Source organism: Perca fluviatilis, chromosome 1 (assembly GCF_010015445.1).
Source record: "Perca fluviatilis chromosome 1, GENO_Pfluv_1.0, whole genome shotgun sequence".
In the NCBI taxonomy this organism is placed as follows: domain Eukaryota; kingdom Metazoa; phylum Chordata; class Actinopteri; order Perciformes; family Percidae; genus Perca; species Perca fluviatilis.
The window spans coordinates 31,616,780-31,640,577 of NC_053112.1; the positions used below are offsets into that span (position 1 = coordinate 31,616,780).

The following is a 23,798-nucleotide window of genomic DNA, read 5'->3' on the forward strand; positions in this document are numbered from 1 at the left end:
TATATCTAAAGGTTAAAAAAAGAAAAAAAAAAAATATTAATACATATCCCATTGCTATTATTAACCTGTGTTAATTGTATAGCCCACTATCCATAGTAAATCAAAACTGGAATGTTTCCAAAATTCTCCAGCTTAAATTAATATTGCTTTCCATGGAAAGCAATATTAAAAATATCCAGTTTATTCCCATTTATTCCCGTTAATTCCCATGAAAGTTTCCAAATTGTAATGTTTCCAAAATTCCCCAGCTAAAGTTGCCATTTTAAAAAGATTTACCGGAAAATGTCCACCCCTTTGCAACCCTACTAACGGAGTAGTCAGGCTAAAATAGCCTACCACTTGAGCATTAAAAATATCCCTTTTAAAGTACATTTAGAACAGATAAAAAAAACTGTGATTAATTTGCAATTAATCACGAGTAAACTAGGACACTAATGTGATTAAACATTTTACTCAATTGACAGCCCTAACCATTACCTTATCTGTTACTATAATTCCCACGGTTTATCTTGTCTTTACCTCTCTCCCTCCCTCTCTCTCTCTCTCTCTCTCTCTCTCTCGTTGGATTATAACAGATATATTGATATCAGCATAAGCTCACTTGCTAGTTATTAGGTAGCCTACACCCAGCTAAAAGTAAAAGCAGTCTAATACAAAACACCATCTAATAAATCCTGCATTCATACATTTGTAATGTTCAGTTTTTGTTAAAACAGTTTTAACTGGTGGTGCTGTTGCATCTTTTTCCTAACTGTAAAATGTCACTAGTACAAATACCTTAGTCACAATTCTTTACCATTTTATCAAACATGTGTGTTTGGTATACGTTAAGTTATAAACATGTAGCCTAGCCTATATTGTTTAATTTATCACATTTTAATCTGAGATATCAATTTTGGTATTGGTTGTGCTCTTGTTCTAACTGTAACCAGCAGGGGGGGTGAAGTTACCACTACCCCATCAATTAACTGCTCTTCCAGTCCAATGATGCCTACTAGGCCAAACATGTCTCTTGAGGAATGTTCATTTTCAACACTTGCAGTGTGTTCCCCATTAATATGACACATCTGCATGAATTACTGAAGTCTATAGTGCTGACTTTTCACTCATACTAATGGTGTTAATTAACCAGGCACGTTGTTAGCAGGATTTTGTTGACAAGAGCACATTGCAATTTCTTGTTCAAATCACCACCCATACAGTATTTGAAGCGTCGACTACACAGTTCCTTAAATTAGTTCGAAAATGTTTTACATGGTTTACTACGTCATTGTTCCCACCTCTGTACCAGGCCCAACAGGACAGAACCCCAGGCCACCTTACAGACTGCTCCCATTAGTCCAGGCAGAGGTCCAAGAGGACAGACTAGGCCCAAAAAAAGCTCACAAGCTCCCTGCTGCCCAGGAAACAGCCTCTCAGCTCGCCTCATAATTATTCTGCTGGCCCTGTTAAGAAGCCAGAGACTCGTCTCCCTGCTCCATTACTCACACACTGCCAAAGATACCGCAAAGAGGCTCTCCAGGCTGCAACACTACACAGCTACGGCTGTGTAGGTAGAGGTACATATGTAAACAAACAGAGCAGGCTCAAGGTGTACTTTGACTAAAAACATTGCCTCGTTATGACACACAGACGGAGATTCTGATGCTTTTCTTACAACATCTTTAAACTGAATCAAGGATCAAATGTTAATGGTGTTGTAACGCATCTGTATATGCACAAGATCTAAATACAAAAGGCCAAAAATAGAATCTCTCTCTCTCTCTCTCTATATGAAAATAACCCTGGCAAAGCCTAAATATGATGGCATTACCAGTAATATAGTTCTCACACAGTGAGAAACCAGCCACTCACATGAACACTGAAAAAGTAGCATTTTAAAAGAAAGAGTCAAAACCTGCCAGCTGCCATATGTTAATCTGTCATCCCATCAGCAACATCTGACAGCGACAAACACTTTAAATATTACATTTGAACAAAGCATGAAATCACCTGATGGCAATATTTTACAATCTGCTGTAGGTCACAGTAGCAAATACAATCCAACCCCAATGTGAACTTCAATAAGATTAAAAGGTTACATACAGCCAATGCAATGTAAGACAGACTTCTGTAGAATGGAGTATATCTCATGATGTAGAGTACTACAGATTTATGGGATTAAATGTGACTGTGAAGCCAGTCAGCTCACGTGTTGCATTTGAGTAAACTAGAGGACTGTACTGAATCCTTGATAGCTGGTTGAGATATTTACGTCAGTAGACACACATCACCAATATCAAAGTTAATATGGGACGGACCCGCTCATGCACACCTGTAAAGGTTCTTGAATATTTTCATGTCACATAGCCTACCCTTAAAGAGATAAAAAGGGCTTTGGATCCCCAATCAGATTGTTTGTTTTGTGCGTTATTGATTTAGTAAACTATTTTAATTACAGGTGGTGCTCGCCCCCCATTTATCACCAAACAAGAGCGAATATCTGAAATCCACCCATTCCAGAGGATTCTCTGGGGGTCTTTGGATCCCACTATGAAAACCTTTGCTTCAAAGGATATCCACCTCGGTATTTTGCGAAACGAATATTGCTTTATTCATCTGAAGGAATGCAGCACATTGTGACAAAGCTTTGTAAAAATGTGTGTTGAGTTCAGTGCTTTAGGGCACACAATTAGGGGAGTGTTGAGCCTTGGTTAGCGCTTATAAAAAATAAACTGCGTGTACCCGAGTGTAAATGAGAAGGGAATACAATTTTTCAACCCCAAATTACCCCTGTGGTGGCCCTTTGAAGAAACCCTGTAAAGCATAGATTTCAAGTGCCTTTGTGGTCCATTGCCTCATTGCAGTAACCCAGCGGATACGCACTTCGGCCTGTTCAGTTAATGGTAAAGAAATTGTTAATTTAATTTAGGCTGCACTGCAGAGCCTCAGACAGAGGAATGTCAAGAGAAGTGACTGCACTGAGGGTGTGGGCAAAGGAGAGCCATATAGTTCTTCAAACAACAGCTCCATCTAGTGGTCAGCTAATTAAAACTACAACCAGGACATTACAGAGATGTGGGTTCCTGTGCAAGCTGAAACCATGCTTTAAATTGCTATTCTGGCCTTTGGACCCTTGGCAAGATTCAAGTCTCTCCCATGACAATGAGCTTCATATAGCAGTACAGTACAGAACTGTAGCAAAACTAGAAATAGTGAAGCTAAGCGGATTCAATGCAACTTGGATGAAAACTACTTTAGTTCGATAGTTCCTTTGACACTTTAGCAGTGTATATTTTACATACCTGCAAAGTTTACTGTGAAAACAACGTTCCAGATATCTGACAAAAGAAATGTTAACACAAAGTCCAACATACGGTGTTTCTGAGGCTTTTAACCACCTTCCTTTATAGGGGTTTCCTTTGTTGTAATGAAGGTGCCGTTTCCAAAGTCAAAAATTGTCTTTCAAGCTCAAGTTTTCAGATATTGTCCTTTCACTGTGGTGGGATTTAGGATAGGCAGAGGTGGGTAGAGCAGCCAAAAATTGTACTCAAGTAAAAGTACGGTTACTTCAGAATAATATGACTCAAGTAAAAGTAAAAAGTAGTCATCCAAATAATTACTTGAGTAAGAGTAAAAAAGTACTTGGTGAAAAAACTACTCAAGTACTGAGTAACTGTTGAGTAACTTCTGATTTATTTTTAACACAAACATTCAATCAGACGGACAAAAATACAAAATAATCATCTTTAGGCAAATTATAGCCTAGTTCATCCAATCAATAAAATACAATTTTAATTAATTAATTACAAAATAGCTTAAATTCAAATAATTCAGGTAAATTCAAATACTTAATAATTAATATACATAAAAAATAAATAAGCACAAGTAACTTTGTAAGTAACTTTTTTTTACCAGGCTCTGCAGGCAGAACTAGAACAAGGTAATGGAGCTGCTGTTTGGCACTTTTACTAAGGTAAACATGCTTTCAATATGAGGCCAGAGGCCTGTACTACGAAGCAAGATTTGGTTTTCTGTATCACAAAGGTGGATCACTTGTTACCGGGTTCAATCGCTGTGGTAACTCATGCTGGGCGCCTAACCTGGTCGGGAGCAGGTTATGTTGGAGATCAGAGATCAACCGCCTACTGATCAATCAATACTCGATTGATAACGGCGTCACCACTCTTAGAAGATCAGGCGGAGCGTCGATTAGACAGAGAGAGAGAGAGAGAGAGAGAGAGAGAGAGATGCGCTCATACAAAAAACATTTAGAGACCGACAACCCTGTTAACATTCCCTTAGCGGAAGTCTCTCTCTCTGTCAAAATAAAACATTAGGCTCGTTCGAGATGAGCCAGATCTGCGCAGAATCGATCACCGGCGATCGGCGCCCAATGCATGCCGGTTACATTTGTGTCCGACTTGATCCCGACTTCCTCTGACGTCATGCACACGTGGGCAACAATCTCACGAGACCAAGGCGGCCGCAGTTCTGAGACGCAGGTAGCGCAGTTGCTTTTCACCAACTGCAAGAGCCAGGCGGACGCAGGCGGACCCAGTGCATGCTGGGAAACGCCGGCCTCTCAGCTGATCAAACAGCTGATTGGTTCAGAATCGACTTAGCATGATGACGTTTTATATAAACTTTTTATTGATTTTGAATCGGAGGGATTTTAACTGCTATTTGTCTGATTTAAAGGCTTAATCTGTACAGAACACATGTTGTGTGGCTGATAGTTACGTTTAGAAGTCAGAGAGACTAAATCTGTTCAGATTACGGATCACGTACAGTCTGTTGGTAATTAAAATCAGCAACAGATCACATGTAGAGAATTTTGACAGCTACTCTGTCATAATAAAATCAACTGGAGATTGTCTAGGAGCTGATATATGGGTCTGATAAAATTTTATTAAATCGGAATCGGACCCGAACGGACCACAGTGTTGTGTATGTGTCACTTCCTGTTCAGCCTGAAGGCTGCTGGAGTCAGCTGGAAAACTGTCCGACTTGAGAGCGGACTTTTGTCACCGCCCCCGTCTGCTGCCGCCTGCTCTCGTCTACTTTACAGGCGAGGTGCAGTTCATCTCGAACGAGCCTATTAAAATGAGGCGTACGCAGGGGGGGGAGATAAAAACAATGACGCGTAGAATACCAAAGAGGTAAAAAGAAAAGTAACGAGCTCATTGTAGCCCAATGTAGCTGAGTAAGAGTACAGTTTCTTCTTCACAAATCTACTCAAGTAAAAGTAAAAAGTATAGTGATTTAAAACTACTCCTGGAAGTATAATTTTTTCAAAAACTTACTCAAGTAAATGTAACGGAGTAAATAATAACTCGTTACTACCCACCTCTGAGGATAGGTCTCTGGTACGCATACTGGTAATTGAATAGAGAATGTCAAATTAATATGTAGGCCTATAGCTTTTCTTAAAATTGTAAATTAATCTGTAATTTGAAAAAATAAATCAAAGTAAATTTTTTTGTTAAGATCATTTTGTCGAACTAGTAATGGTCAACTAATGTAGTAGGCCTAGTCGTTTGCCACCTTGCTCTGTTAACCTCAGCCCTTAACCTTAATAACCAAACCTATAAAATATGAGGATGATGGCGGTTCTGTTTGTGTCTCTGTTTTATATTTGATACTTCTATATTAACGTTTGCCAACTTAAATTTGTGTGAAGGAGTTAAGCTAATGCTAGGCTATGCCTTTTCTCAATGAGATAACGTTAAGGCTAAGCCAACACGTCAAAATGTGTTAACAACACTTACTGCTGTTTTGAAGACTTTTCCAGATTCTTCCATGCAAGTGGAACACAAAAAAACCGTTGCTGCATCAACAACAACTTTGAAGAATTTAAACCCGCTCTGGAAGTAACGAGTTAGCCTTAATTGTTAATGGCGTATTAAACAAAAATGGCGACCGGAAGTGAAACTCCTTGCTTATCTTGTACATAGACAGTATATAATCTTGTATCATGCCTTACCAAATTTACAGCGGATTGTCAATTTATTAAATTCTACTGGGAACATTTCACATCCACAAAGATAAATTGTCTAAATCTCGTCGTGCATTTGAACCTTTCAGTATTGAATTCAGGACATATTTTGAGTTTATACAAATTATAAATAATAAGCAAAGTGTGGTATAGTTCATATGGTAGAAGAAATGTAATGGTATTGCCTACCTTTCAGTTAGGTTTAATTTATTTTTATTTTACGTTTTTACTATGCTTGTTTTTATTTAATTGTTTAATTTTCTTGATATGTTACTATAGTACTTTTATCTTATGTCCTGATTAAATAAGAAGGTATCACCTTAATGAGAATGAAGACAAGCCAGTCTTGTTATCTTAGTATGATGCCGAACTGTTTCATAATTTATGTTTTTGTCGCATTTTGTAAGTGAGATTTACACAATAAAGTTAATGGAAAAATGCCATACCAAAGTTTTTCATAATTATATAATAACTATATCTACCTGAATTACATTTACAACTATATTAATCTAATTTTCCTGAATTTTAGATTTCATATTATATCATAATCATATCTGTTTAGTGTTTGGCCATGTCCAAAAAGATCATGGATCGCTTCCATGCTGCCATCTTTGTTTGGTTTAAGAAGTCACAAACGTAGTTTAGGGAGACAGTTAAAAATATTTATTTCTCAGCTGTCAGAGTAGGCTACTTTAGTTCAAGCCAGATATAAGTCTAAAGGGAAACCAGAAATGCACAAACTCTGGATATCTTCAGTTTACTTACTTATTAGGAGATTGAAGACATGTACATGGTTGTTTGATCTACAAGTATTCTGATGATAAGATCATACCTGCAGGCTATAATTGCTCAGAACGCCTAGACAATTTAGTTAAAAAAAATCATATTCATTATTTAGTTGTCCATTAAAACTTTGCACTTGACAGAATCTAGGAATTAAAAGACACGCCTGCAAGCTTGTTTAACTATCAATCTTTCAATCCGAATGTGATTAAAAAGAAAGAAAAGAAAAACTGAAACAAATAACACTCATCATGCATGGGACATAATCTTACTTCAACACTGGAATTTTTACTTCCCATTTAATTTCCCCAACTTCTCTTTTCCAGTTTGATTCCCTCATCATAATGGAAATCCTATTGAAAAATGACAACACATGCATAAGAGGATGGATTTTATTTAGTCCACTTTTAAAATTTACATTTTCTGTCGAGATTCATTAAAAAAAGATAAAGCATCATCAGCCTTGCAATCCGTATCACAAAGAGACTGCAATGAAGAAAGAGTGAAGTAGAATGAAGATGACTTAGTAGGCACATTTTTCAAATGATACATGTTAATCTAATTGATGGCAAAATATGTACAGCAATGATTTTATCTTGTGATAGCACATGCTTGGGATTTCTGAGTGAGAGTTCACAGGTTAGTAAAGCACAGACTTATTCAGACATAAAGACATTTTCACTGTCTATAAAAAATGTATCAAGTTGACTACATGAGGCAGTCAATTTCCCAAAACTGTATGCCAGTTCAATTTGAAATAAATTAAACCTAAGATGAGAGAGAAATGAGGAATATCAAAGAACTTGTGAAAATAATTGACCGGCGCTTGTCAAACTAAGCATTTTAATAGACCTTAGCAAATGTTCCTCCATATAAATCAAGAATACTGAGCTAAAAGGGGACACAACATCCACCTGATGAAATAACTTGAAAAATAAATTAGAAATGGATAGTTGTATTATTAGTACCTGATTTTCTCTCTCTAGCCTAAGTTTGATACCTTTGTATAACTTATAGAAAACCTGTCACGTTCTTTTAAAAACTCACAGTAATTCATTCATTAATCACAAGTCCTGATACCACCTAAGACAGGTACCGGATTCTACCCTGCAGAATCCACATACCTTCGAGTCAAACACGCTGGATATTCCATACAAATAAAGGACACTTTTCGTGTTTATATACATAACACTTTTGTACAGTCTTTGCACTTCCATTATAACAGATTGAAGCATCTCCATGTACAAAGTAAATGGAAATCAAATCATGTTCAGTGGATTAAACCTTGCATTGAGCATTTGGTTACATGTAAAATGAACAAGTTCAACTGCCTTTGCATTGAAAGAATAAAGTAATAAAAACTATTAAATTCTGTCGTACTGGGTTATCTTGGGGATCAGGTTTGAAGTTTGCCTCAGACACAGATCAGGGTGAGTTTCAGCAATTCAAACCAACTCGGCGAAAAAATTGTAAAACTGACCTGTGACCAGTGCCCAAGGAAACTTCACTCCGCTCAAACAGAAGATACTGAAAAATCAACACTGTTAACCAGCTATTCTAAGTAGTAGAGTGTTGCACTGATAAAGTATTGACATCATGTTATCAAGTGATTTCACTTACACTCCAAAATAACAAATAGCATTATAATTTAAGGAAATGTTAACTGTGGATCAGCCCACCGGCCATTGAAAGGTGAAAAAAAAAAAACTGTAATCCAATATAGGAGGCAGTGAATGTTCAAAGTTTCATGAGTCTGCTTAAGTCAAACCCCAAAGACTAGTCCAGTCATTCCACCTGCTTTCATACTGCATGCAGCTTATTCCTGGCTCACACACCTTCCTTACAACTGTACACACAGTGCTGCCCTAGACCTGACAGCAGCGTAAACTAAACACAGATGGCTACGAAGCTCCACTGGCCCTAAACATTAAGGATCTTGCTGAGGTGGAACTTGACAGCTGGACTGTCCCAAAGCACAAACCAGAGCCTACACTAGTGTAAAAAGCCCGATGGTTTGGCAGTTTGGAGGGTGGGATGTCGGTTGGGACAACAGGGTCACTTGGGTCCTTTGGAAAGGGTGTCTGTCTCTGTGGATTGGCGGCCATCGTTCCAGGCCTCCCGGGTGCTCTTAAGGGCTTGTGTCCGTTGTTGGTCCACAACCACATAGTCAACACGCTCATCTGACACTGCCATTCCAGTCCCATTGCTTTTTATCTGGAGAGCGAAAACATACAAAAGGTCGGTCTTAAAGATCCTGTAAACTGACTTGTGAACACATGGCTCAGAATGTGGGGGCTGATCAATTCTTACCTTCCTAGGTGGGGTAGACTTGCCGGGGTCAAGATCCAAATCCAGGTACTCCACCTGTTTGTCTCCCTTTGGCTTCACCATAGGGCTGCTCCCACCATCAGCAGTCATGGGGGCACCAAGCTTCATGTTCTACATAAGCCAGGAAAGGATGTTTTTATTGACCGAAGAACACTGAGGCATTGACAGTGAAACAACAGCTCATAATTTAATACAATCTAGCATTGTCACAATAACCAACATTTGTTTGCTAAGATTGCAAGAGATTTGGCTGATTTGATTTCCCAAAAAGTTGGTACTTTCACAAAGTATGTTCTGCGAGCCCAAACTGCATTCAACCCCAACTTCAGAGCATTCGTGTGGCAAGTAGTGAATAACCGTACTACTTGGATGAAGTTGATCATTGTTTCATTATGAGAATAGATTTGTTTAATCAGTAAACATCTTTTCATGTAGCCTGTTGGATCAAACAGGCACCAGACTGCCAGTTTGTTCGCTGAAGCATTAATGCATAATTTTGCTGATACAGCCAACAAAAATGGCCACCAATCCAACATGCCAAAACTCCAGTTGCTTCAAAGCTATCCAATGAAAAACAAATAACTTTGTAAAGCAACTCAGATTTTTACATATTTTAAATATGAATTCTGAAAAGGTTTTTTTATTTTTTATTTTTTTATTATAGTTTAGTTTATGGTGCTTTTCCTTAATTCTTATACTGAAACAAAGCACTGGGTCAGTGACATCACTTTGTGATTACATCAAATTCAAGATATGGATAGAATTCTGGTATTGTGACAACACTAAGGTACATGTTGGACCTATAGGTAGTGTTAATTTGTAACTACAAGTGGGGTGGAGTTATTACAACTAGGATGGTGATAAAACTAGGACATACTAATTGTAAGGAAAGTGATGGGATCTAAGAATCACTGCAAACTGTGTATCCAAGCCACATTTTCTAGCGGGTGTTGGGGAGCGATAAAAGCACAGCAAAGTATGCACTATGTACTTGCTGAATATCTGATCTAATGATAACACTTGAAACGGGTAACCTCTGGAGTTCTGACAGGGCAGGCCATGCATGTCTAACCTGGCAACCCTGCTCACCTCCTCTACGTTGTCAAGTTCCTCCACCTCCCTCTTAACAGGGGTGATGGGGACTGTGCAGTAGAAGGACTCCTCTCTACACAGAGTGAGAAGGAAGCCGTGACAAAGGAACAAAAGAGAAAGAGCAGATGGTCAAGAACAAAAATGCAGGAAAAAGAAAATGGATGAAGCCAGAGCCTGGTGAAGCCAAAGAAATAAGGAACTAGGGAGAAAGAAATGAACACGAGTGATGAAAAAAAACAGGAAATCAGCAGACAATTTCATAGCAAATGTTGGAAAAAGTTAAATTGTTCTAGCAAGAAAAATAGGAAAATTATACATCTAATACCCAAACTGTAAGAGAAAGAATCCCAGACGACAGAAATGTTATCCCATCAGTCTATGGCTGATGTACCAAATATTATTCTGGGTACATTAGCCAATTGTGCCCGTTTCCACAGGCTTTACTGAATGACCAAAATACACCTCATTTTGATTACATTTTAACCAATGCCCAAAACAAAAAGCCCAATACAAGACTGGATCTTTTGAATTACAGTAAGGGTACTGATTTGACAAAACAAGCATTTTTTCTTTTCAAAGAACACAGTACCTGAAAAGCAAAAGACCAAAAATAGAGAATAAAGGAAGCAGAGCGGCAAAACAAGAGGAAACTGCAAAGAAAAGAGTTGAAGTGTCGAGGAGTCCGTCTGCAGCAACCAGTAATTTGTCTACACTAATGTATGCCTTGGGTAGAGGAGCAAGAACTCATTTCTAATACTTTCTGTACAACTATTATTGTTCAACCCTATCTGACTCATACAAACTCTTTACTGCATTTATGGTGCATCTGTTATGTCTTTGGACATTATATATTAGCCAATTGTGTATTTTATATATATATATATATATATATATATATATATAAAATGACGTAAAATGGTTTCAACAAACCCTGAAAAAACCCATCACAATGAAAATTGAATTAGACAGTCAGCACATCATTTTGTTGCTTTGATTATCAGCGATTTAAAAATAGAAGAAATAGAATCATGCAACTTCGTATATCAGAGGATAGTTGTGTGTTACATACTGGTTCATCTGTGGACATATTAGAGACCATGGGTACATAATTCTCATCACAGTCCTCAGAGTCAGTGCTGGAGGCCGTACTATGCACTGACGGGGGTCTCGTTGGCATTGGAAACCTAGAGAGACTGAGCAGCATTCACAATGTTTACACACCGACTTCCAGACAAATGCAGTCTCTGGTGAGCACAGAATATGATACAGACATAAGGGCCACAGCTATAAACCATTGCAGCCAAGGGAGTCCCTGCAGCACAAAGCACAGAACTAGACCTCGTCCCAGATAAGACAACAAACCGCATTCAGTATAATGTATCTCTGAGGCATATCCCAGACCAGTTTGTATGAGCAGTGCTACTTTGGTCACAAGGTGACTACAGTAATGCATGAAGTGTTAGTGCCTACTTATTCAGTTAATTTTATCCACTACAAAAGGGAATGTTCACACCAAATAAGATTTTTACAACAAAAAAAGGGGAATAAAACAAGCAGTTAGGGCAATGCACACCGTTTCCATAACAAGATCAGCTGCTTTAGTCACCTGGAGATGAAGTATACAAATTTTTTTTTTGTCCCGTGCCTTGTGCTCCTCTGAAAAGTTAAATTTTTCTTAACATTGAAAAGCACTCCTCTCCTCCTAATAAGAAGTAAGAAGTGAAACTAAAAATATAAAAAAAAAAAGTAAAAGCAGAGTAGTGTGAACAAGCCCTTAGCTATTAGCAAAATGCAGAACTATGAGAAATACTGAAAATCATTATAGATACTTACTCCCGAGCGAATGACCGTGTGACAGGCGAGCGTACAGGCGTACAGGGCTCCTCCCATTCCGGCACTGGTTTGATCTCCAGTGGAGCGGGTCTTCCTGAAGCAAGGTACACATACCAATCAGTCACCACTTCCTTAAGCTACATGTATGTAAGGCTGACAAAGGTCAACGACAGGCAACGTGCATAAAATGTGGAGTCAATCAACCAATGTGTTCATGTAATTCTTTCCAATGCAGATCAAGACTGGAACAAATGACTGCATGATGAATGCAAATGTGATCAAGCTTATATTTTGAAAAAAGAATCTGAATGTATCAGTACTTGTTTAGAACAATTACAAACAGCTGAAAAGTAGAGTTAAAAAATACATCAAAAAGTGCTTAAAAAATACAAACATCTTCAAAAAAACATTTAAAAATGCTATTTGCAATGCAACTTTTTTTTTTATACAAATTACATAATCATTAATGAATCAATAAATAATATTCGGCACCATCAACTACATACTTTATAAAGAAGGTAGCCACTGCCAATACATACTGTATGTACACAAGCAGGAGAGATCATCTATGTCTCCAAGTCTCTTTCTTTCATTAGATTATATCATTGTTTAATTTCCTCCTGAAGACCTATGTGCTACTTTCCGGAGCTATGGGAGTGTTTTGTGACATTATTTCTGTTGTGGCTGCTACATCTGAAAGTGTGTTTTGGAAGCACAATATATTAAACAAAAACCCCAGAAGAAATGTTTGGGTGAACGAAATGTTAGTAAGTTATTTGGTTGACTGCATGTAAGTAGTCCCATCAGAGTGAGGGGATATTTAGGTAAGGTGCTAGTTTATTCTTAGAGGCATGTTGTGACTCCAAAACTGCATCAAGTGCAATCCCCTGTGCATCAAGTGCACACTCACCCCCCTCCTGCTGGGATTTAAAATAATAAGACTGGATTAATGCAACAGCTCTGACACTCATGTTATATTCTTAAACCTATTTGGGTAGCTCTGAATGGATGGGCTAATCACAGACAGCAAATATTAGAAAGGTACGGTTTAATTGAGTCTGGTTCACACACAGTTTATCTCTTATAGAACCAACAGGCCCGATAAACCAGAGGAATCCCACAGTACACAACATGCAAAGAGTCGAGATAAAGAAGAGTGTGGACAGGTCAAAGAATGGAAAGTTTTCAGATACACAATGACAGTTCAGTGTGGAGTACCTACCCTTGCGTCGTCCCCTCGGGAATTCACCTACGGTTTGAGAGTCGGTTCGCTCTAAACAGACACCTTTTGCTCTTATTATTTTAGGACTCTGACCTAATTGGTGAAAGAAGACTTTGCTTATTATAAAGGTTTTGGTGATCACAACATTTAAGCCCTACTGTAACAGCTGACCTGCCGTGCAAAGCAGAAGACGAGACTTTGCTGAACAACAAAACTACACCCTCACGTACACCCAATCACCTTTTTCTGCAGCACAGTTATCAAGAGATGATTGTCATGACAACAGCAGACCCATACTGCCCAACATGCACCTCACTCCATGCACCCAGCTTCCCACACAAAGACTGACATCACAGCTGTGCATGCACGACGAGCTGTGTACAAGCACTGAGAGTACACTGAGAAAAAACCATGTCATGTTGAGATGAGCACATACAAATCTGCAGTAACTTAATGACGAGACACAAACTGTAGCTCCTTTTACATTAACACAGTGATCGCAACATTTACTGCAGTGCTGACAAGAGCAAAAACCTAAATGTGCAACTATCTCAAAGTAAGAAAATTCATTTCAGTGAAATCACATATCCTAGTGGTAATTAAGTAAAAGCTGTTTGCTGGCCTTGACCACAGATGTCAACGCCTTCACAACATACGGTTAAGACAACCAAAGCAGAGAGAGAAGCGCACAGAAGATGAACATAGCTGGTAGTGAGTTGAATTAGTCCACAGTACAGAGTAATGTTGCATGGCTCATGGTGAATAAAGAAATTAATAATATCCCCCAAAAAAAAGAGCATGTGATGAAAAATTAACTAACCCTAATCCAATTTATCCACACTCTCTACTAGACTCTCTTTAAGAATAAATATCTTAAGTCAGTGATTGTCAATAGTGATTGTGTTTGCTGTGCTTAATGCTGGCCTATGTGCTGTTTCGAATACAAAATACAGCAGCAAGCAGATCCAAGTTGCTTAAATCTATCATCCGCGCAGCCGAGCACACTACATTTTGTACCGGGGAGCAGTGCTATTGAGGGTTAGCTCTCAACTAGAATAATAATCTATATTTGTATAGCACCTTTTCAAATAATCATAACAAAGAGTGTTACAGAACATTAAAATGTCTCAACAAGATGCTATCAGAAAAGGAAGGCAAATCAGGAGTGTTCATCACCGTTCAACACTGCTGGAAACATAGTAGTTTCACTTCTGTCTCTTAGCTTTCTTGAAAACGGTTAAATATGATGATGTGATGAAGGATGGAATAGATCTATAGATAGCAAGAAAGAATACTAAAGATGACTACAAAAGAGACCATACTGGTCCATACCTATAGGATAAAAATGTAATTGAATACTGGCAGCTAGGATTTCTTTGAGTTTATATATTCTGGAATAAACTTTGTCCAATACACTGCATCACACAAATTATTTAACATACATAATTTAAGCATTAGGAGTACTCCCCTGTGCCAAAACAATCACAAGTTTTCTAGACAGTGTAGAATCACTGTTTGTCAATTTACATCCAAATTTAATGAGCACTGGAGATTTCCAGTTATGGCTTTTTTTGTGAAATGTAAGTAATGCCCTGAAACTAGTTGGCTTGCAGTATAGCATCCAGATGACTTGGAGTCATAAGTCATTTTAGTCATGGCAGTCCAGAGATGATGCATGCCAAATTTGGAGATGACTGACTCATAGGTCACAGAAAAAGGCCACAAGTGGTGCAAAGGAGGATTCCCCACTGGGAACTGTAAAACTCCATAACACGTCCTATTTACTTCAGTGACATTAACAGCCCTGGCTTTTGGTTTGCTTACGTGATGACCCCCTGTCTCCCTGACATCCTTCCAATTCTCTTTCCCTCTTTGCCCATTACTCAGCCTTTCAATCTGTCCGGATTGTAATTCCCCTTGCTATTAGGTCTTTCATCAAAGAGCTCCATTCAGATGAAGGGAACAAAGGGGATGGAGGTGACCACTCCGGGCTTCGGTCACTCCATGGCACAGGGACCAGCCCCCCTCCAAAACTGTCTACAGGCCTCTTGAGCTCGGGACAAAAGTGCTTTTGACAAGGCGCTTACTGTGTTGGATTTAAGAGGATGTAGCAGCCACTAAACTAATTTATCAAGAGGTGAAATAAGTTGGTCAAGGACAGGCGCAGAAGAAGATGACATTTATTACACCAGACGAACCAAGGGAGACATTTTCACAATGGCATCTGAAGTATGCTGAAGAAAGACTGCTTTGAGAATGGTTGAAATGATGAAATGTTGTGAAGGTGGCTTTATGACCATGAGCCAGCACTGTGAGAATAGCAGCTGAGTGTTAGACAAAGCATGGTCAGTTGGTGCATTAGTGAATGCTGAGCATACTGAAAAACGTTAAGTGCAACAATACACGTCAGCACATATCGACCTCGTAGAAAGAACTTGGAAAAACCTACAGAATATATGTGAACCAAGTCACAGCTACATGTGCATGCACATGCGTTGTCCTCTCACCTTTGCGGTCAGGTTTAAGATTTCGGTCCACAGGTGGGGGCTGGCATTCACTGAGCATTGGCCTGCGAGGAGGGGTCTTGGGACTGGAGCGGAAGCCCATGTGGGCGGGTGGGGGGACCTGCTTTCCCAGGGATGAGAACTCCATGGTGCTTGGGGTCATGGGCACATAGTTCGGTTCGTGCATCGGCTCCGACAAACTGCCTGAGTGATGGTGTGACGGGGAATTGGCACTCATGGGTACATAGTTCTGGTCTACCTCTTCTGTGGACTGGCTGCCCACTGGCATCATTCCTTTGTTTTTCTGAGAGAGACAAGACATGGATGTGTGTTCACAAAAAAAAAAAAAAAGAAGAGGCACACATACCTCAGGCCACAGGTGAACAGTTAACGATGTTCAACATTATCTTTACAAAATAATGCTAACAGTGCTAACACTCCAGCACGGTAAACACTGAGCAGTCATCTGTACACACACTCGATTTTTGTATTGGATACTGTTTTTGGCAAAAGCGCTGAGACAATTCTGAAAGGCTGTGGCAGCTAATTCATTTAGGATGAACTCAAAGGAATTGAAGCAGCAGCAGGTAACATAGGCCCTTGAACATTAGCGTTAATGTTAAAGAGATCTATATTCTTTGCTACAGTAACATTGCTGCAGTGGCCTGGGGACTAACTGTAGCCAATTCATAATTTAATGACTAATCCCTATTACACAGGACTGTAGCCATTGTTTTGAATGAGCATTTCACGTACATACAATATCGTGCTCGTTGTACGATTCCAAAAATAAATAAATCAAAAAGACCTATCTGGTAGCAATTGAAAAACAGAATACCACAAATTTATGTAGATGGCTTTCCCTGCCACACTAGGATTTTTTGTATCTCTACTCCATGATGCTAATCTGCGTTGTGGGACAGAGATTGGAATGCAGCATTTGCAGTGGGTACTGGGTATTGTAGGAACAACTGAGAAAAGTCTCAACTTTACTGTAAGCAGAAAAATTGCCTTTTCTCAGTGCACATTTAAAAATGTTAAGTCTCTATTAACAATTACAATCAAGGTTGTCAAATCAAACATCCATGGTCACAACACGAGAAGTTATCTTTAAGCAGTCAGCCACTACTTGAAAGCACACCAGTGTTCTACAGAACTGCGATTTATAAACCAATGACACTTGGAGCAACACTTACAAAATAGCTGTTGAAGCTTTCATTGAAGTCAAATGAGCAGCTTTTATCAGAGGGGAATGATCTAGGAATGTCATAGCAGTCCTGGGATCCAAAATCTGCAAAAAACAAAAAAATTAAATTACCAAATATATACACATAATTTTAATACACGGCATCATTTCAGAGTAGATATTTCAAACTCAATGGTTTTATCAGTAAATAAAGTGCACTGCACATATTATTTTCCCATATCAAAGCTTTCAAGCCCATTTATGCTATAGCATAATTCGATACACACAATACAGGACTAATTAAAATACTGTATGTCTATTTTATTCAGGGGGATAGAGCTATACAGTATGTTATGGCTCTACTGTATAGCACATTACTATAGTTTTTTGCATTCTCATTAGGCGCTGATGCACTCGCTAATGCATTTCATATACGACCACAAGAACCACAGCAGTGCTAGGAAAATCTCGTAAGGCAAATGAGACAGCTGACGGGGAAAAATTACAATAAGAAATGTAATTCCTTTGTTATAATGTAACTGCCTCCAAAGAAGCAAAATTACACGGTCAGATCAAATCCTGTGTTTTTTTTACAGTACAAATAATTTACCTATTCAATAGTTCCTTGCAGTCTATTTTTGTTTTGGTTACCCTAACACCTCTGCACACCTCGGCCTATTTATTTGTCATCATGATGCAGAGCAAAAATTAATCCTTCAACCCAGTCTCATGTTGTCCCATTTGTGCAATGACAGTTTGACAGCTTTTACAAGTGTTTAGCACAGATAAGACGGCTACGGAGTTTCACCAAAAACTTCAGACTCTCTTGGGTTTTTGTAAACACGTATCTTGCCACTAATACTTCTGTAATGACATTTGTCACCACAAGAGGGAGGAGTAAGTAGAAGAATATATTATGTTGAGCCCATACCTAATCCAGAAGCTTCTGTCTTCTTGTCAGAAAGTTGTGTTCTATCCATTTTAAGCCTTCCTACAAAATGATGTTTACGATCGATTTAAGATCGGTGCTGTAAATGTAATATTTTATTAGAAGATTTACTTTATTTTCTAATTTTAATAAACTGTTATTATAAAAGGCATACAACTCGTGTACACAGAATATCGTCTCAGGCTCTGATTTGTCCTATTTTTGTAGAATCTTCTCTTGATTAGATATACAGTGAAGTGATGATGGCGCACAGAAATTGCTAGTATATTACATGGACATGTAAAATCCCTACTTCAACACATTATACACACATCACATGTATGGCTGTCTTGTGTTGTCAGATTTAGAGGACAACACCAATGCTCCCAAGGTTAGTGACGGTGTAGTACAGTAAATGTATAACAAAGAAGGCTGCTCTGGCTCCCTCCATCTGTGGTTTCAGTGATGCAACAGAAGGCACGTAATGGTCCACAAGTGAGGACACACACACACACACACACACACACACACACACACACACACACACACACACACACACACACAAACACATATATATATATATATATATATATATACATATATATATATATGCATATATATATATATATATGTATGTATATATATATATATATATATAAAACACATATATATATATATATATATATATATGTGTGTATGTGTATGTATATGTATATATATATATATACACATATATATACACACACACACACACACACACACACACATATACACACAACACAAAACATATACATATATTATTAAAGCTTCTATCATTACCACGTTGGAAACATCCACTCCAACAACAAAAGAAAAAAGAAAAACTCCCCCTGACACAAACCTTTGCGGAGGCGCGAACAGTCCCCAGTGCCAATAGTGTTGCTGCGTAAAGCCTTATTCCCAGCACTAGTAGGCACACAGTAGTTTCCATCCGTCTCTGATGCTGAGCGAGGCACACAATAGGTGTCCGTAGGGGAGCGCTCAGCAGGGGGGGGTGGAGGTCCTGAGGTGGAACTGAGCGAAGGCTTGGGTGGTCTGGGAGGGGGTACTACATCTCCCCCACCCTCTGAGCCTCCTACCCCTGTCGACACTGACAAAGTGCGGGGTACCTGGTAGGTACAGTTTGCGCCAGGTGTAGGTGGGATGTCATAACTGATGGAAAGGTTACGCATCTGTGACTCCATTGAGGGCTTCCGTGACGGCGTGTTGAAGACATAGAGCTCAGAGCCTTCCCCGCTGTCCGGATGGGCCGGAGGGGAAGAGGCTGACTTTGGGAGCAGCACAGTGTCCTGGGAGTAGCTTCGAGGGAGGTGGTAAAGGCCGCCGTCAGTTGAGAGCGAGGCACCGTGTGATGGAGGAGAGTCGTAGATGGAAGAGGCGGAGGCAGGCGCCGGGTACTGTGGGAAGAAGCCGTTGTGGGAGGTGTGTTTAGCTGAGGAGGTGGCGGATGTGGGCGTGCGGTGAGAGGGGACGTTGTCATTCAGGTCTGTCTCTGACGAGGTAGACTTGGAACACTCAGCGTGGGCTCTAAGAAGACAATACACATATACACAAGATGATGATGAATATCCACGATTTAGGGGAAGCTAAGAAATCCACTCAGTTATGGTAAGCCTTCACAGCACTGTCTGCAAGCCATCGTTAGGAAGATAAAGTTACACAGACATATCACTAATCCTTTGGCACCTTTAGCCATATTAGCATATCTTTTCTGGGTCGAGTTAAGGACTTGGTAGATGTTGGGTAAATGCAGGCAATGACAAAATCAATATAGTGTTAGGTAAAGCACAACCCAGTCTGTTCTAAACTACAAGGAGGGGTAGTTACAAAACAAACACTCCAAAAACGCTAAAAGTTATCCACAGAATCCACGTTAATCTAAAGCATAGTGTATGAAGTGTTTGTGTGTCTCTGTTGATCTGTGTAGTTTTTTTTTTTTTTTTGTAATACAAGTGTAGCACTCCACACAGGCAGGCAGTTCCAGCTGGCCACTTACAGACTAGCCTGGGGAGGAAGAGTCTTGCTCTCACACTCCTCCAGAAGCAAATACTCCTGGTCTCCCTCCAGTGGAGAGTGAAGCTGCACTGAGCTACACGACGCCACACAGCAGAGACAAGGAACGAGAGTGGCAGTACAGATGAAATGTACAAAAAGAATAAATGGGTTGGAAAAAAATATACAGAGAGAAGCTTATGTCACAGTGTAGCACTCCAGCAAAGTGAATACAGAGACTTGTACATATGGGAACAAACCAACTCACCTGTTGGGTTCAGGCTTTTTGCTCTCACAGTTGACCAGCCATAGGTAATCCTGGGGCTCATCTGAACTGGACTGAGAGTCCAGGTGACGCACTCTGACCGGCTGGTATGGAGGGGGCACACTGGACAGCATCGCTGGTGGACCGACAATATGGCCCAGTGCTGGGTGTGGTGGGGTGTCCACCACCAGGCCCCCGATGGCTGACTGGTGAGCAGCTTTTGCCGCTTCTGCAGGAGAGAAATGAGAAGGCAGGGGTTAACTTCTCTGGAGACTGTTTATCTGTTATTTCCTTAAGTATATCAATCTATACAATAAAGGGTTTTCCACAGATGACTACAGAGGAGGTGGACCGCTGTCACCGAATTAATTATCACCTCCACCAACAACAGAAGATCTAATACACTTTTATGAAATGACGCCTCAACATTCACACAACAAAAGGCCATATAATGAATGAGTTACATTATTGTTTGGACTGTGATCAAGTGGCTTAATTGATGACAAAAGAGGAGATGCCATCGAGAACTGTCAGGCTCGGCTCAACAGATGTCAGGGAATGACTTACGCAGGCTTACACAAGTGTTCAGTGGCTTTGGTGTCATTAATCAGGGCAGTAACATGGCACACATTAGAATATCACCAGCCAGACTTTATGTAAAGCATCAGACTGATGTGAGTTTGAAGGATCCATCAGTGCCTTCATTCACTTTAGCTGGACTTATTCCTCTGGATTTATGCATTTCATTAAATACAGTGGACATATCAGACTTATTTTACTGGAACTATTTCTTTTTAAAACTTACACCTTGAACTAAAGTGTCTACATTTGCATTGGTCCAATTACCAGCGTAACGTTGGATTATAACCACATTGTTGTGTTTTGTTAACCTATGGCTGGCCTACTGAATCATCCAAGGAAGTCTGGCTTGCTCCAACTGTGGATCTGTAAAGCCCATTGAGACAGTGCAGGTGATGTTGGTGACTGATGATATTAGGCAGAAAAGTAAACAGTAAGCTGTGTTTGCCAATGTCAACTCTGGCTGAGTAAACTTGGACCCAAGCTGTTTCCTAGCAACCCAATTCCAACATAACCGTCTACAGTCACCAGACTGACACTACATCAACTTTACATCTCTATAATATCTGAACCTGAGTGGCTGATGTGTGTCAACTCACTCAGATCTCAGATATCTCTTTAGAATAGCTCAAACCCAAATCAAAGCTGTTAGCCTGCAGCTAAACATGGGTTGCCCTTCTTAACAGATCCAACGAGCCACAAGAATCTATAACCTCACTTCCTCACTTAGGTGGATTTCCTGGGGGAAATCAAACCTGTTCAAATACGGCACACTGTCCAGCTTGAGGGGAAGGACATGATATATGTGCGATATGCGTGTGACACTGGCACCGACAGCTAATACCAAGTTGAAGCATATTCGTCCAAAAACCACCATTGTGAATTAGCATTTTCATCCTTTTTTTCACGTCCAACACATTCATGCATGAAACCCACTTAAAAGCTTCACTTGCTCAAAAACAGTCTGAATACGGAATCCCACACACTCTTTTATCAGACAGCATTTCCTCAAGGTCTCTGCTTTGTCACACAAATATCAGAATCCTTTTCAAACACTTGTGCTCGAGCAGATTTTTGCACTGCACTTCGAGCCAAGATGGCTGATGCGTATGCTTTGGAAATATATCTATGTATTCATTCCATATCTTTGTACTTTTTCACAGTTCTCCTCCCACTCTCTTCTATAACTGACATTTCTCTTACACAAGGTCCCCTCTCTGTCTTCCTTTAAAAGTCAACTTCTCTCTTCACAATTTATATTTGCTCCTCATTCCTCTTCTGCTATCTTCTTCCCCTTTCCCCCACCATTTGTTTGTTGAAGCTGTAAGTGCTGATTCATACAGGAAAAGGGAAAATCCCCTCTGCTCATACTCATCTATACCTCCTACACTGTCTCTCAGAGCCTTCGTTCCCCGGCCCTCCTAATGTTTTCTCCTCTAATATCTGGCCATGAAGCACTCTAGCGTGGCCACACACGACAGAAGACTGGGAGTTGGGTCTCACACGCAGAGGAGTGCAAGCGAGCGCAAAAGGGAGAGCCAAGGACATTCTTTTGTATTAAGAATTGTGAGGAAGACTATCTGCAAGGTTATTTGTCTTTAGACCCAGTTTCTCCTTGAATGGGCTAACTGTTTGTTTGCACATCAGGGTTTTAACAGCCAGTTCCAATTACTGTGTTGAAGGGGTGCCACGAATGTTGTTATCAGGGTTGCACAGAGGTGGAGGCATAGTCACAATACTGTGGAAAAGACGACCTCGGAGCAGCATAATCAGTTACTCAGTAGCCAGGTTCGAAAAGTACATCCTTCACATAAAAGACTCTTGGTGACGTGATATGTCACAGGGAATTAGTTCACACTTAAATGCTTACAGATTTAGCTGTGTGTGTGTGGGGGGGGGAACTAAAGAAGACTGAGATGCAAATAGCGAAGCTTACAATTAGGCTCAAAGACAGAGAGACAGAGAGGGGAACAAGAGTTTGCAAACAAGAGAGAATGAGAAGCAGAGAAGAGGGAAAGAATGAAAGACGGGTGGTGAGACAGACAGGCTTTGATTATACAGCATTGGGAACAAGGGTAACGTGATACTCGACACAACACAACACATGGATCATTAGATCTCGGCTGAGAACGATGCTGAATAGAGGCCTTCTGGCACAATTCAGCTAGTTCACCCAACTCCTTCAGAGAGAAAGAGGCAGATATGTGAGAGACACAGCAGTGGCATCAAAAGAGAGACCAATCAAAGGTAAAGTAATCAGCTTGTGAGCTAATGTTGTTTTGTTTGATGCTGGTGATATACTTGCTTACTGCTACACAGGAATTCAGCTTTTCCTCAATTTATGTGCATACATTATAGAAGGTGTTGGTGCGTGACAAGAGCAATACTGTATACTGTAAAATACTAAATCATTGCTGTAGAGTGACAAGTGTGGTCAATAATATTACATTTTTTTAATAGTCTGTGAATTAAGTTTTATTTTTTATTTTTTTATTTATTTATTTATTTTTTTACATACTACACAGTGCTGGTAACTATCATAATGGTTAGGTGTAAAATATTTCAACTTAACTTGGTACAAGTATATCAGCTGGCTATAACAGTAGACAGATTTCAGAGGATGGACATCACCTCCTTCTGAACAACAGTGCACACCCTGCATGTCTTTTTGTAGACTGCTGTCTTTAAGCTGATGTTACGGATATTTTATCATTTTAGCAAAACAGTGACGTGTGGTTAATTATCTAATGCCAATCCTTACCGTCATCAGTGGGGTTAAAACCACAGATGTCGCAGATGCAGCGAACCCACTTATTCATCTCTTCTTCGGTGTCAGCCACCAGGTAGAAGACACGGTCAATGGTTTTGATGTCGAATATGAAGCTGTGCTCCAAGTCCTTCTTGTTGAACGTCAGCCCAGCGTCCACCTGAAGCAGCAACAAACACGTCTTAGTTTAATATGGCATCAGTGAAGAAAAACTAGATGACTAAATGTTAGCCAGTCAAAGAGAAAGCTGGATACGTAGTTTGTCTGAAATAATTAGTTCACTGATTTGATTGGATGATCAGC

General features: G+C 39.7%; 2 protein-coding genes across 16 annotated transcripts in view; both read right to left on the bottom strand.

Moving 5' to 3' along the window:
- inpp4b (inositol polyphosphate-4-phosphatase type II B) overlaps positions 1–5,895 on the bottom strand; it is a 285,453-nt gene extending 279,558 nt beyond the window's left edge. For 2 of the 3 annotated variants that reach the window (XM_039815294.1, XM_039815285.1), the window contains exon 1: positions 5,751–5,888. The gene's annotated coding sequence lies outside the window, so the exon portion shown is untranslated. Of the gene's footprint in view, positions 1–5,750 lie in introns of all 3 variants that reach the window. The other variant, XM_039815268.1, reaches the window with a different exon arrangement.
- A 1,243-nt stretch (positions 5,896–7,138) lies between these two features.
- gab1 (GRB2-associated binding protein 1) overlaps positions 7,139–23,798 on the bottom strand; it is a 54,844-nt gene continuing 38,184 nt past the window's right edge. For 5 of the 13 annotated variants that reach the window (XM_039796572.1, XM_039796565.1, XM_039796628.1 and 2 more), the window contains 11 exons: positions 23,490–23,655; positions 20,153–20,378; positions 19,889–19,981; positions 18,734–19,419; positions 16,936–17,030; positions 15,743–16,043; positions 13,236–13,328; positions 12,014–12,107; positions 11,250–11,373; positions 9,071–9,199; positions 7,139–8,974 (listed from right to left, as the gene is read on the bottom strand). In XM_039796572.1, coding sequence (XP_039652506.1) covers positions 8,816–8,974; positions 9,071–9,199; positions 11,250–11,373; positions 12,014–12,107; positions 13,236–13,328; positions 15,743–16,043; positions 16,936–17,030; positions 18,734–19,419; positions 19,889–19,981; positions 20,153–20,378; positions 23,490–23,655 — 2,166 coding nt within the window. In that variant the 3' untranslated portion in view covers positions 7,139–8,815. Of the gene's footprint in view, positions 8,975–9,070; positions 9,200–10,177; positions 10,254–11,249; positions 11,374–12,013; positions 12,108–13,235; positions 13,329–15,742; positions 16,044–16,935; positions 17,031–18,733; positions 19,420–19,888; positions 19,982–20,152; positions 20,379–23,489; positions 23,656–23,798 lie in introns of those variants that run through there. The other 8 variants (XM_039796614.1, XM_039796594.1, XM_039796659.1 and 5 more) reach the window with 6 other exon arrangements.